General features: G+C 41.8%; 2 protein-coding genes across 2 annotated transcripts in view; one reads left to right on the top strand and one right to left on the bottom strand.

Annotated features, from left to right (window-relative positions):
• Positions 1–1,871: 1,871 nt before the first annotated feature.
• Positions 1,872–8,150, bottom strand: dcp1a (decapping mRNA 1A). Its single transcript, XM_068751894.1, has 9 exons — positions 8,019–8,150; positions 7,688–7,728; positions 6,573–6,700; positions 4,902–4,968; positions 4,615–4,753; positions 3,900–3,995; positions 2,917–3,516; positions 2,537–2,761; positions 1,872–1,952 (listed from the first exon to the last, which is right to left on the bottom strand). Exons 1-9 carry the CDS (start codon positions 8,148–8,150, stop codon positions 1,872–1,874), a joined length of 1,509 nt encoding a protein of 502 aa, XP_068607995.1.
• A 1,267-nt stretch (positions 8,151–9,417) lies between these two features.
• cacna1db (calcium channel, voltage-dependent, L type, alpha 1D subunit, b) overlaps positions 9,418–14,191 on the top strand; it is a 50,391-nt gene continuing 45,617 nt past the window's right edge. Inside the window, exons 1-3 of the mRNA XM_068753086.1 lie at positions 9,418–9,451; positions 12,269–12,731; positions 13,387–13,492. Coding sequence (XP_068609187.1) covers positions 9,418–9,451; positions 12,269–12,731; positions 13,387–13,492 — 603 coding nt within the window. The remainder of the gene's footprint in view (positions 9,452–12,268; positions 12,732–13,386; positions 13,493–14,191) is intronic.

A 14,191-nucleotide genomic window follows, 5' to 3' on the forward strand; every position in this document is an offset into this window, starting at 1 on the left:
GGCTCCAAAGTGAACAGTTATTCCACTCGCTGCAGACTCCCCCTTTTTTGCATTCACGTTCACATTTTGCAAAGCAACAAAGAAAGAAAACATCGCTCAGAGATGTACTGATGGCATTCAGGTGACTTAAATAAGCAGGACTAAGAAGAAACCAAGACTGTCACAGTCTGCTAGTAAAAACCTGAGACACTAACATGGTGCCAAATGCTAGTCATTGATTTTTTTGCATGTTTCACAAATTAACTTCTAATAACTCTAGAAAACAGCCAGACTCTCTGCTAATTGTGATTCAATGTTTTCTTCTTTTGTCCACTTTATATGAAATGATTCTTAGGAGATCTACAAAACATCTGAGGGACACAACATACCAGACGACAGACGCCAAACTAAACACATTTGTTAAAATCTTGAATTCTTATGTTACAATATTTCTAGTCCTAATATTTTGCTGCCTGTAGTTTTGATCCAATGGTAAATGAAAGCTCATTTTCCTGATCAGTGTCATTTTGCGCACTTTCAAAGATCCTCCGTTGTCTAGATATTTGTAGGCTTTCACTTTGGTTCATGACCAACAGCCACACGGCGCTGAACAGGATGAAATATGCGTCACTGTGGCCTGAAGGGTTTGCAGTTTTGTGCTGCAGTAGAATCTTACTGCATGATAGCCAAATTACAAGGATTCCAGTCTGTAGGTGAAGACTTAACTGGCCCGGAAAAATGAACGCAGGCAGTTGATAATTTCGACAATTACTTTGTGTTACCGTTAAACTCCAGAAAAGTAACAAAGGTGTAAAAAGGAAATTTCTGTATTATTATATCCATTACCGCCTTTTCTAAGCAATTCAATATTGAAGGGACGTAGAAAATAATCCATTGTTTTGCCTTTGATGCTCATATCTGCATTATATGTAATCGCGAGAAACGGAACCCAGTTGTTAGCTCCACTGTACCATCCTGAAATGCTGCTGTCCCTAAAGGCACCCCAACAGCCATCTATTGCATGGTCCCCTCCAAGAGCTGGAGGAGGAGAGATGAATACATGAAAAAAGGACAGGAGAGAGAGAGACAGAGACATTTGAACATCTCAGTCTCTGACATTTAAAAGTAGCCATAAGGAACTGATTTCTTGTTAAGCACTAGGATGCACGTGGTTTTCCAAACAATGAACAGAAGCAGGTTCTGGGATAATGGTTGGAGAAAAATAAAAAATTCTCAAAAATCAAACCGAACAGAGACAGAAAAACGTCTCGTGTACAGCTCTCTGACGGCATGAATAAAATACAGGCCCGAACTCTACCTTTAGTCAAATGGTTAATCCAGTAAATGAGGCTAAGGAGCAGTCATTTGCAGCGCCACATAGCGGGACAGTTCTGAGGTCTGCAGCACAGCCGCCCGTTTCTTGATCTGCAGTTTGACTGAAAGCGTGCGTCACTGCTCCTTATGCTCAGAGAACGGCAAAAGATGTGACAGACGCAGATTCTGTCCAAGTCAAAGCAGGAACATCATCCGTCCGAAGCCTCTCCGCTGTCCTCCAGTACAAAAACGAATCCAGAAACAACTCAACTATCCCAGGGAATGGTCGCCAGTCTTAAAGGGTAACCTGGAATCTGTATCTCATCCATCTCTGCTGCCGTAGTTTTGGTTTGATACAAGTAAACAAAAAAGTCAATCCAAGCCCAGGAAACAACGAAAGGGACAGTGTTCAGAAGAAGATTCAATCCATTCTGGGAGAAGAACAGTCATGCGTTCCAACAACCCTCTGAGCACGGACCTGCCTGAAGAGCCGTGGCTCGCGGTCTGTACTTCTTACTCCCAGTAACTTCTGATTTCTTCTCGGTGGCAACACTGAAAGTGACGGTGGTGAAAGGAGACTAAAGCTTCATGTTGCCAAAGTCCTTGGTGAGACTCTGAAGGTAAGCATCGTGAATGGCACTGAGGAATTCTGGGTCATTCTACACAGGGAAGAAGGAAATGAAAGGAGTAAACAAACCCTACGTGAAAGTGTGTGGGTCTAGAATTCAACCTTTTAATTTGGAACAGACAGATTGCTAATGTTAATACATCTAAAATGCTTATGAGACTATACTTTAAAAAAGGTATATTCTTTTCAGATGCACTATCGTTCAAAAGTTTGGGGTCACCCAGGTCAGTTTTATAGCTTCTCTAACCAGCTAAATGGTTTTCAGCTGTGCTAACATGATTGCACAGGGTCTCCTACTCATCCATCAGCCTTCTGACGCAATAATGAAACGCATTGTACCATCAGAACACTGGAGTGAGTTGCTGGAAATAGGCCTCGAATACACCTCTGTAGATATTGCACCGCAAACCAGACATTTACCACATTAGCAATGTATAGAGTGTATTTCTGATTAGTTTAAAGTTATCATTGAGAAAAAAAACAGTGTTTTTCTTTCAAAAATAAGGGAATTTCTAAGTGACCCCAAACTTTTGAGCGGTAGTGCATATTGTGCAAGACTTCCTGTCAATTATTCAAACAAAACGTTGTGCGAATTCGATTCTGTCTGTGCTGCACCTTAATGAGATGGATCAGAGTCTCCTGTAGCTGTGTTCTGCTACAGGGGGCTTGTGCCGGCTCTACGGCTCCCACAGCGGTGGAGGAGGGTTCAGAGGAAGGAGGAGGTGCCGCCCCTGCCGCTGCTGCTGTTGCCTTAGTGACTGACTGCTGGAAGTCACTGGGGGACAGAAGCACAGACATCTCTGGTCTTGGGACAGGAAGACCTGGAGTCATGGGGACAGCCTGAGAAAAGATACGGCAGGGTGAGGTGAAGAATTGACACCATGTAACAATAACCTGATCTATTGTGGTTTTCACAAAGTGACAAGATACTGACGAGTGGGATATCAGCAACGTGGCCTCAAAACTACGACTGATAGTAAATCCTTTCAACTCACAGACATCGGTTTGATCATATTTGGAGGCTGGGAGAAAACGTTCCTTTCCTTGCCCTGCTGCAGAAGGGGTTTTCCCATGGGCTCCTGGAAACTGTGGGGTGGGAACAGGGCGCGTGGCAGGAAGCTGGGCGCGAGGATGGGCTTGTGGCCGTCAGAGCTCACAGATGCCACTGCTGGTTTTAGTGTGCAAAGTATGTCCCGTGCCAAATATACTGTAGGAGTTGTGGGTGCCGCAGGTCCGGGGAGAGCAGTACGAGGTTCTGAGCCGGCTGGGGGCGCCACGAGAGAAGAGAGAGGGGGATGGTCCGACCTTGGCGCAGACTTAAACACAGGGCCAGGGTGCAGAGTGTACGGAGCGGGGAGCAGGCCGGGGGCTCGGTGGCGCTGGTTGGATGCAGGGTGCTGCTCCACATGGGGAGGGAGGTGTGAGTTTTGGTGGGCTGGAGTGGAAAAAGACGGGTTATGGATGTAAACGGCAGAGGGGTCAGTGGAAGCAGTGGCGGTGTTCAGCGTGGGCATGGTGGGTAAAGAGGGGTCTTTGGGGAGCGATGATCCAAAGAGCTCCTCAACTGTGATCTGCTTCACCATGGAACGAGAGCTCTGGCGAGTAAAGAGAGAGAGTCAGCGAGCTGCACCGAACATGTGCTCAACGTCATTTACCATTTTAAATAGTAAGTAACTGATTAAGGAAAAACACATTCATGTACAACATCAGTCAAACGTTATGCAAGTCCAGTCCATTTCAAAGTGAATGCAGTTCCACGAGTCCTTTATTGTCAGATTATGGTGAAACTAGCTGGAGGAGAAGGTTCCACAGATGGAGCCATTAAATTCAACAGCAGCTCTAGATTCAGAGGTGGATGTTTCCCTTGCTTTAACATTACAAGATGGCAGCCTGATGACACACATATCTTGACCGATGAGACGTGGAACAAGCTATACCAAGCGTCTTTCTACTTCCTGTGCTTCTGGAGTGTACGCACCTTCTCAGGCTGCGGTGTGCTGTGTGCATGATTTGTGGTGGTGATCGTCGTTTTCAAATTAAGGTCCGAAGAAACATTTGTTTCACCCGTCTGTGCCTGGAAAACAAACACACACACACAGACAGAGAGATTAAATAAAACATCATTTCAATCATTCTAAAAGATTAATCCATTCACTGAAAGGAGGGATTAAAGAGATTTCCCTTCTAGGTGGTAAAACATTTACCCGCACACCTGATATAACCCCACACTGAGCACCACTAATCTTAGATATTTGTGTATTAGTGTGTGTTTGTGTGTGTGTGTGTGCGCGCGCAGTCTGAGCTCCACATCTTTTGTAATTTTGTGTACCTCACAGAAAACTGTGTCAGGCCTTCAAACAAAATGTGACAAAATAAAGGCAACTTGAATGAACACAGAATTTTAAATACTAACTTTATAAATAAAGGCAGAAAGATGTTTTAAACAACCAACTCACAATTCATCAATGACCTCCAGTTATTGGATTTATAAAGTGAATACTTTGCTCACACCTGTGATTCAGATATTGAATAAACTTTTTGCCGTAAATATATATAAAGCCTCTATTGTACGTTTACTCAGGTTGTCTGAGATACAGACAAAAATGCAATACATAGATTAAACAATATTTTTTAAATACCTAATAAGCATATTTTCTTAGACCCCAAGTAAAAAGTGCTTTTGAGTTCCTCACTCTCTGGTATTCATCCTTGGCTTTACTGAGCAGCTCCAGGATGTCGATGGGCCTTGGTTCTGCAACACCATTGGTTCTCTGCTGCTCCGTCTTCTGCGGTGACTCTCTCTGGGCATGGTCTGCTTCTTGTTTCACAATCCTGAACGACAAATGAAAACTTGAAAATGAAGCAGAAATAATCCTATTGGTGAAAGTAGAGCTGCGTCTAAGTCAACACCAAATGAATGAGAAACAAATGTACTGTCCTCGCACATCCAAAAACAGACAGAGCAGATCTGACCACTTACTTGAGCATCAGCTGAGCAATGCGCTGACAGTCCCTCTTGTCATAGAACCAAATACTGTAGATACCCACTGCAAGAAAACACACACACACACAAAAATACATTAAACATTGCAGCAGAAGAAACATGAAATTGGACCAAACACACATAGAAGATTAATCTAAACAAATATAAGCAATTAAAAATGGTTCATGATCATGAAGCAGGAGAGAAACGAGGTGTGTGTTTTCAATGTGTCCCGCAGGAGGCGACGGTAGCCTAGGAGCAGAGTGTTTGCCTCCCTGCGGCACACCCTGCAACAAAGGGGAATAAGTAGAGGGGTAAACATCTATTTGTGTGTGTTTCAGTGCGTTAGTCTCTTAATACGGCACACTTGATTATTGAGGACCTAACCACTAGTCATCAACGGCTCGCTTGGTCTTCAGTCAAACAGCAAAGGAGAGAGTCGTCCATCTCAAAGACAAATCCCTGTAGCTCAAGACTGGGAACCTTGACACGGCACCACAACGATCGTGCCTTCAGCAAGCATCTGAAGACAACCGACAGAGCTGAAATCTACCGAAGGATTCTCAGTGAGTAGGTTGGATAACCGATAATAGACCTGTACCAGCAGTCTAATGGACTAAAAAACAAACAAATTACGACAACCATTTCTTCAGGGAGGACTGTTTGGCACTTGTGCATCTCCAGCAAAACCTGATTAACACTGTTGAAAAATTGTTTTACGCATCAACCGTATCCAGCATCGTCGAAGATTAAAATGCCAAGATCAGCACGTGGACTCGGTGTTGCTACTGGAGAACTTTCACTGGCCTGAATACGAGACATTGCATCATGTCTTCCATACCAGCAAGGCTGATGGGCAAACCTAATCCCAAAGGAGAGCAGTCTACTCTGACTCTGACCATGGCGATGTTATTTTTTCTCATCAGCAAACAAATGGGAAAACAGTCCAAGTCCTTGTTCGTCGCGTTGATGAAACTCATGTTCAGACTTCTGATAGATTACCTCGGTGGAAGCACTGTCAGCAACTTTCTTAAGATCTGAGGGATTTCTCTTTATGTTTGGTGCAGCCATGCTGTCTGCAGAGAACTAGACGCTGGCAGGATTACAGTGTCACTGGACGCAGCAAAAAAAAAAAAAAATGCAATACAATATATTTAGAGGTCTTTTAAGAGATTTGGCCACTGCAGAATATCAATAATCGCCTGAAACCATGATTGGAGATAATTCTTCACAAGACGTTTTCTTACTATATGAGACTCGAAGGCGTCAAAATGACTTCAAGAAGAAGGGAAAAGAGATGATCCAAAGAACGCTGGGGAGATGTTTGCGCAGCATTTTCAGAGGTACCATTATATGCATCGTTGTTTACTATGTGTGTGTGTGGCTGAATGCGACCTCAACCTGTACAGCCGTCTACTTGTGTGTGCACAAAGCATAGATTTATTTTCTAGAATGTCCTTTGCTTCACTCTATGCCAGTCTCCTTGTGTACTAGACGTTATGTTTTACTGTATTTAACTTCAAAGAGAAACAGCAGAGTACTCAAATTATTGGTGTCCATTCCAAAAAACAAATAGTTCACTGAGTAATTGCATTAACTTTCAATTCACAGTGATATAAAAATACATCCGTTTGGTGATTTAGCCTCTCTATTCAACGAAATACCCACAGTTGCCATTCCTATAGAGCAGGAAGGGATCTTGCAGCTGGAACTCCAGATCTTTGTTAATCGGCTCCACGAGGTTATCTGTGCTCAATCGGTTCATGATGATGAAGCCATGGTGAGGAGAGGCAGACCTTAGATGAACAGATTACACACACTATAATCCATCACTGTACAGATTGATGTGTTGCAATTGAAAGATATTTTCAGAAGTAACATTATTTCTGATTTATTATTCAAGACAAACTGAATTTTCCTGGTGAATGTGTTCTATACAATCTGGTGAAGTAACTTTGAAGTTAAAGTACGTCAAATGACACCAACATACACCAGAACACATTCAACAAGCATTTGCTTTCATTTAATCTGTAGCATTATTATTTGTTATCTCACAGATGTGAAGCGCTACAAATAAAATATTCTTGATCACCAGACAAGTAACATTATTTGAATCCGGATCAGACCGTGTGTGGTAAAGTTGATGGTGACAATAAATAATGTTTGTCAGCGCACTGTTGGCATCATTCATGAGGTAAGAGGAAAACACCTTATATTGATCTATATTCTGCAGAAGTAAAGATTTCTTTAAAAAAATAAATAAAACCACATGAGAATCCAGTTTATACTGGATATATTATATAAGACATGTACTTCATTCTCCAATGCCAATATTTATCATTAAAACCTATTCAGAACTTTTGAGAAATCCTGCAAAGCAAAACAACTTACTAAAAAAATAATGATAAAAGAATTTACCAGCGCCGAACCTTTAATAAAAAGGAAATACATTTATATAAATACTTGAATTATTTTTGATTAATTGAGGCGTTTAGATTTATAGCTTGATGAAATAAACAACTTGCATAACTAAACATTGAATCACTTTTTATTTGGGAAGACTATGGTGTGTATAATGTAAACAAGTCAAAAGCTGTAGTAAAAAATAAAACCAGGATTAATAGATTATATCTTCTTACGCGGTGCTCGTAATGTTTGTTTACTACGGTCCACACACGTGCTGCGCTGAATACGTCAAATGGCAGAGCAAACAAGCGGGACTGGAGTAAACAACCTTTATGGTCGTCGAGATAAATGACATAAAAACCCCTTCCTGACCTCACCTCGCATAGACGAACAAGGTGCCCTCGATGTCGGTTTTCTCCTGCAAAGACAAGCGACGTTAGGCGACAAAAACAACAGCTAATTAAAAACGAGCAGGTTCAGCGTTAGCGTGACCGAACAACAACTTCTATCCGCTCAGAGAACTTAACACTAACCTACTGTCGACAGAGTCCAACACATGATTACAACACAGTACGCCCGATCAACGACACTTTGATAAACATACAAAACAAACATCTGGGGGGGATTAGCATTAGCATGCTAACTGGCTACGACTCACACATGTGCTGACTATCAGGCACAAGGTTTTCGGATGCGTTGGAGATTTACCCATTCGTTAGTTTTGGAGTTGAAGTTGTAGAGAGCCACTTGGCCGGTAACGTCGAGCAACCTGTTTATATAAGGGTCTTGTCTCTGTAAAGCTGCTAGGCTCATCATATGTCCAGCGTTCACGGTCTCCATCTTGGATTAAGTGGTTGATCCCGCACGGACCGATTTCTGTAAACACTTGTAATTTCTGCTGCCCTCTGAAGTTTCAGAGAGAATAATTACACATAGATTAATATGTAATGTAAATTAGGTCAGACGCAGTTTTATTAGAGTGCTGCTTAGAAATAAAATTCCTGTCGGGAATTATAATCAGCCTGACGGCCGGAAGTGAAAAGGTAACGCGGTCTACTTTTTGCGTTTCCGGGGAGCAATTTGAGTGTGACACGGACCAGACAAACCATGTCGAATAACAACCAATTATCACAACAAAGCAAGACACACATCTGCCTTATGTTATAACAATAATTCAATAAGTTAATAGCTCACTGTGCGGAAAACACCCTGCTAAAATTAAAAATAAAACTTTTCTTTTTTTCTGAAAATATAGACATTGCAAAATTCTTAACAGATCAGAAGCGATTGTTGAGAAGGAAAATATGCACAAGTCTATACATCTTTTAAAGGAATTTGTTGCGTAATGAAGCTTTAATTTGATTCAACCAATAGAAAAGTGCACTCCAACGCAGTACCATAATACCACATGCATTACAGTAATATGTTAGTCAAACATGAGTTCCGATGAATAGCATTTTACAATCCAGGTCAACTTTTAATAAAAAATTTTTTTTTCTTATGTAATTCTTCTTAGAAATCAAAGATCATTTATCCACTGAAAATACAGTTTGTCGACTGTGCCTTCATGTTACAGAAATTCCACAGGGCTGCGCTGCAATACTTCATTTTGGGTTCAATCTCTAATGGTGGCTTTAAATTTCTAAACCACGCGGATCACAAGAGCTGCTTACATAACAATTTATTGAGTTTACGTTTCACTCGGGGAACATTTTGTGTTGAGAGAATTAATAGATTTTTTTGTGAAACAAAATGACAAACTTGTGACTACCACTTCAAAACAATACTATAAGAATCAGAATATTGCATTTATTTATCGAATACTTCAATCCTATCATATTCAAATATCAAAAATAAGAAAATTATTTATCTGACCGTTATTTGCTCCCGTTGAGTTTCAGATGCCTGTCTCACCTGCAACTGGGGTAGGGATTATAATCCGAGGATTACACACTACCGTGAAACTGTGATCCTCCATACAGGCACAGGTAATCCAATCACAGTTAACCTTCCAGCACAGCACCGGCAGATCATTTCCTCTCGAATCGCTCCAGATTGGGGGCAGAAAACGACGCTATGAAGCCCCAAAGAAGAGCCAGGTGACAGAATGCCGTTCATTATTAGGGGGAGACCCCTAAAGGGTAAGTCAGAGGACGGGTCGATATAACGAGTTATTATAGGATAGGATACGGATCAGCGCGATTCAATAGTCCTATGTGACAAAAGACTGTGATGAGTACTTGTTTAAATTTGCGTGTAAATCTTCACTATCAAAGATAATGTTGTTGTTTTTATTTTTTATTTATAGGCTAATAATTGTATAAATACATGCATAAGCAGCAGACAGACTTGACTTGTTTTCATCCAACCAGTTTGATCATCTGATTTAATTCTATTATTTTTTAATGTTTTCAAAGCACGACATGAATCATGGACTGTATCTGAAAATGTTTGCTGCCAGACTTCGTTTTTGAAGCTGGCGTGTTAAATACGCGCGTATTTGCTGTACAATAGTGGTGGGTGGGGGGGGGGCAATAGTCGCTATCGGGGCTGATCGCTCCAACTTGTATCCGGAGCATCAACAGCCGCACAGAGAATCACCGTCAGCGGCGGGTTGCCTGCTGTCAGCGCCCCCCCCCCCGCGGACACCCGGATGTGGAGAAAATGTTTTGCGCGTCTCGCAGGATTTGTGTTGGGGAAACCTTTTATCCATCGCGTTAACGGCTCTGTTGGGGCGCGCGCGTCGATACCATTTGGATGTTTTTATTTTATTATTTTATTATTTTTTCCAAGGATGAGTTGAATTTAAAACAGATTTTTTTCAATGTGGATTCGAGGATGCAAAAAGCAGATGAGCAGTCTGAAGGTAAAAACACAAACCGTGCGTGCGTGGGGGCGCGCAGGAGGAGAGCCAAAGCGCTGCGAGAGTGGGCGAGAGCGCACGTTGGGTTTAGCCTGTTACAGTGTCTTTATTTGATGTGGTAATGTGTTTCTAGGGGCTATTCTTCAACTTACTGCACAGCTGCAGTGTGAACACTGTTGTCATAACAGCAATCATCAATTCAATTTGGGGGGGGGGGGGGGGGGGGGGGGGGATGGTTGGCTCTGGTTTAGATGTGGTAAAGTGGTTGTTTTGGACCCATGTGACAGCTTGCGGAGGATGTGCTTGATTTGTGCGCCATCCATAATGTATTTAGACTGGAGATGCATAGTTAACTTTTAAAGTCTATCTTCTTTTTTAAAAAGAGTTAAGGCTATTAGAAATGGTCTTAACATTGTATGCAGCATTTAAAGTACAGAACAGCTTCCAGTGTCAAGTATTGTGCAACAACCATCCACAAATGTGTGAGATCATTCTTGCATACACGACAGGATAAACTGTGTGATGTCATGACAGCCTGTTACTCTTGACTTGTGCATAACGGTGTTACGGTGGGAAGAGGAGGGTCTGTTGTCCCGTAGATCTAATGTAGACCAGGAAAAGAACTGACTGATTTCAAGTGAATTTGTGGAGGAATTCATTTAACAGTTGACACTGACAGATTAAAGACTAGAAAAGCACTCTGAGAGCGCAAACACCTCAGTCCCCCTATATTGTGATTTACAACCTAAATAATGGCCCTACATTTATTTTATCTATATGTTTTCAATTATTTAACAATGAAAACAAACCTTTAACCATTGGAGTCACATTGATGTCATTATTATTCTAGAAGTTATTCACAAAAACAAACTTTCAATAATGGTGGCTTCTTCTGGATCTAGATCCATAGCTTTTGAAGATACAAAAATCAGTTTGTGCACTACTAATTCCACAGTGTCTTGGTAAAGGCCAGCAAAAACAGAACCTCCTTTGTGGAGGTATTAAGAGAGATATTTTTGAAAAAACAGAATCGCTTTGTTGTGAACATTTACCCCGATTTTCAACTGGATCTGCTTCCCCAGAACAAATCCGTTGACCTGCTCCGATGTGGAATTAACTCCACTATAAGACAACGCTTGTTAGAAATATCTTTCTGTAATATTAAATGCACAGTAGGCCGAAAGGCAAGTGTACCTTCATAAAAAAAAAAAAGAAATCTCGGGAATATCTGCAATCCAGATCTGATCCAGATGAAATTCAGTGGTAAGATAGAGATCCCCACCCTATAGGACTTTGTCAAATTCCATAAACATCGGTCAATAATCGACTGAGATATTTAGGAACACATTTTGAAGCTCTATTGACTGCAATGTTATCAAACAATTCCAAGTGATGCAGAATCCAGGATCTCTTCCGGATCATCACCAAAATGTATTCAGCTGTTCCTGGTAACATTCCCAACAAATTCCTAAAAATGTCCTGAAGATCCGTCGGTAACTTTGTGAGATATGTTGCTAAAAGGCTGACTGATAGTCACAGGCAATAACATAACCTGTTGGTGGAGGTAATAACAAGATACAATGGAAGCAAAGATGAATGTACAACCAGTCATTAGATGTACGATTTATATTGGTTTTAGAGAGACTTTTCTGATAAATGATCCATCGTTTTGATTGAGTACAGACGGCATGAAATCCCTAATGTGACGCTGCTGTTCCAGTGAACCAAAGTATTTCAAGGGCACTGTGTCTTTCACTCGTGGTTTTCATTGATTGACTCTATCTCTATCTATTTCATGCAGGCTCTCATGCGCTCTCTCTCTCTCTTCCACACTTTTCTGCTTCCTCTTCTTCTTCTTCTTCTTCTGCCATTTTCATAAGGAGGCCTGAAAATCGGTATTTCCACATTTTATTTTGAATCAAAGTTTCTATACGTTTAACATAGCAATGACTTGCTATAAAAAAAGCCAATTGGTTCTCTGAAATTCTCTGGAAACAAAACACAAAGTTTGCAGACAGTTTTGTTTATGTTGACATTCACAGCCTAGAAACATTTACATCCTTCTGCCTGTGTTCACCCGTCTCTCTCCCTTCAGGGGCGCAGTATGCCAGGAGGACCATTCCCTCCGCGGACTCTTCGACACTCATGTCAGAAAGTCAAACCCGTCTGCACCAGCTCCATCCATCAGAACCTCTCCAAGCTCCGTCCAGCACTGGCAAACCCGTTGGGTCCTCTTTTGGCCTCCTTGGGGCAAACAGTGGCGTTCAGGGCCCTGGCACTACTGGATCTGGTGTCAGCCCAGTCCTCGCTTGGCATGCCGCCATTAGTGCTGCTCGCCAAGCGCAGGGCGATGGGCCAAAGCCTGACATGAGTTCACGGCCCTCGGTTTGCACCACTGGAGCACTTCCGGTGGGCTCACTGGCACAGAGGAAGAGGCAGCAGTATGCCAAAAGTAAAAAGCAAGGAGGATCTACTAACAGCAGGCCTCCCAGAGCTCTGTTCTGCCTCACCCTCAACAACCCGATCCGCAGGGCCTGCATCAGCCTGGTGGAGTGGAAGTATCCTTTAATCCAGAGTCAAGTGCTGTGGTTGACTGGATGGATGGCAGATACTTTGATGGCTGAATAGATTATGCTTGTTTTGTAAGGATAGCTTTCTTAAATGAGCTAATAATTCTGGTAAATATCATATCGTCCTGGGACCCAGCCCGCTGGTTAGCATGTCATCTGTAATGGACAAATATCCACGACAGAGGACATGCTCACTGGCTGGGTCTCAGAAGGATATAACTTCAAACAAGCATTTTATTTTTCAGTGGACATAACAGAGCAGCTAATGACTCAGAAGGTGACGATGAAAAGCTGGAGTGAAACAGTCGATTAATCAATCATTGAGTATTGAAGCACTATCTGTATACATTTGCATGCATTTTTTAATCTGATTTATAGGCTTTAAACCCTTTTTTATATATCAAGTACATTTAATTGCATTATCATGTCACCGTCATTATTTTAATTAATAACACAGTCGTTTCTATCACAGGGGAAACAAAGGACACAATATAAACACACAAAATCAAAAGCAGATTCGCATCAACTTGCATGAATGTATGAAGCCCCTCCTGTGTCAAAGAAGATGCAACGTTAAATGCAATGATGTGTGATTTCACGTGTCCATCTTTGAGATCATATTCTTAACAGTTCCTGTTTTCAGACCATTTGATATCTTTATACTGCTGTCTATTTTTGCCAACTGTGTGGCCTTAGCCATCTACATCCCCTTCCCTGGAGACGACTCCAACTCCACCAACCAAGAGCTGGTGAGTTGGCGTTGGGAATCCCCGGTGCTGGAACAGCCATGTATGCTGTTGTATTAAAGAAAGTCCATGACAGCAGGAAATGCTATACTGTGATAGCGATGACTATTCTAGATTGTAATCATGTTTGTGGACCTCATAGTCAGCCGGTTTCCTTCAAGCTGCTATTTACTACCAGTCAATCGTTATTGATTAGTGTGCTGAATGTGAACAAATATGTTGTTTTAAGGACTTAAAATACTTTGAACTGTTAATTTCTACGGACTGATGCAGCAAAGACCAGGTGTCTTTGACTCACGTACATCTTAAAACATTTATCTGGTCTACATGTGACTCTGCAGACGTTGCCTGCTCAATGTGCTGCATCGGCTAAAGGAATGTTTTTCACACACACAATGTGCTCCAAGCCTCTCTTGTCACTTTTTGTCATCAGTCAGCTTCACATGAAGGCCAGACACATCACATTTGCATGGCTGCTCATGGCGTGATGTGCGGGTGGCATTTCAGGGCTTTCCTGGTAATATTTGTGTGGATGTGTTTGGTATTTTATTAGAACTGATACATTTCCCTTTTATTTGACTTGGACACATTGACACAGTATTCCAAGAGGAATTATCCTTAACTTAAATATCCATTATTAAGCTATTTCTATTGTGTTACATATTTGCTGGTGTTCATAGTCGATGGATAGATAGACGGAAA

Source organism: Brachionichthys hirsutus, chromosome 2 (assembly GCF_040956055.1).
Source record: "Brachionichthys hirsutus isolate HB-005 chromosome 2, CSIRO-AGI_Bhir_v1, whole genome shotgun sequence".
NCBI classification, from domain to species: Eukaryota; Metazoa; Chordata; class Actinopteri; order Lophiiformes; family Brachionichthyidae; genus Brachionichthys; species Brachionichthys hirsutus.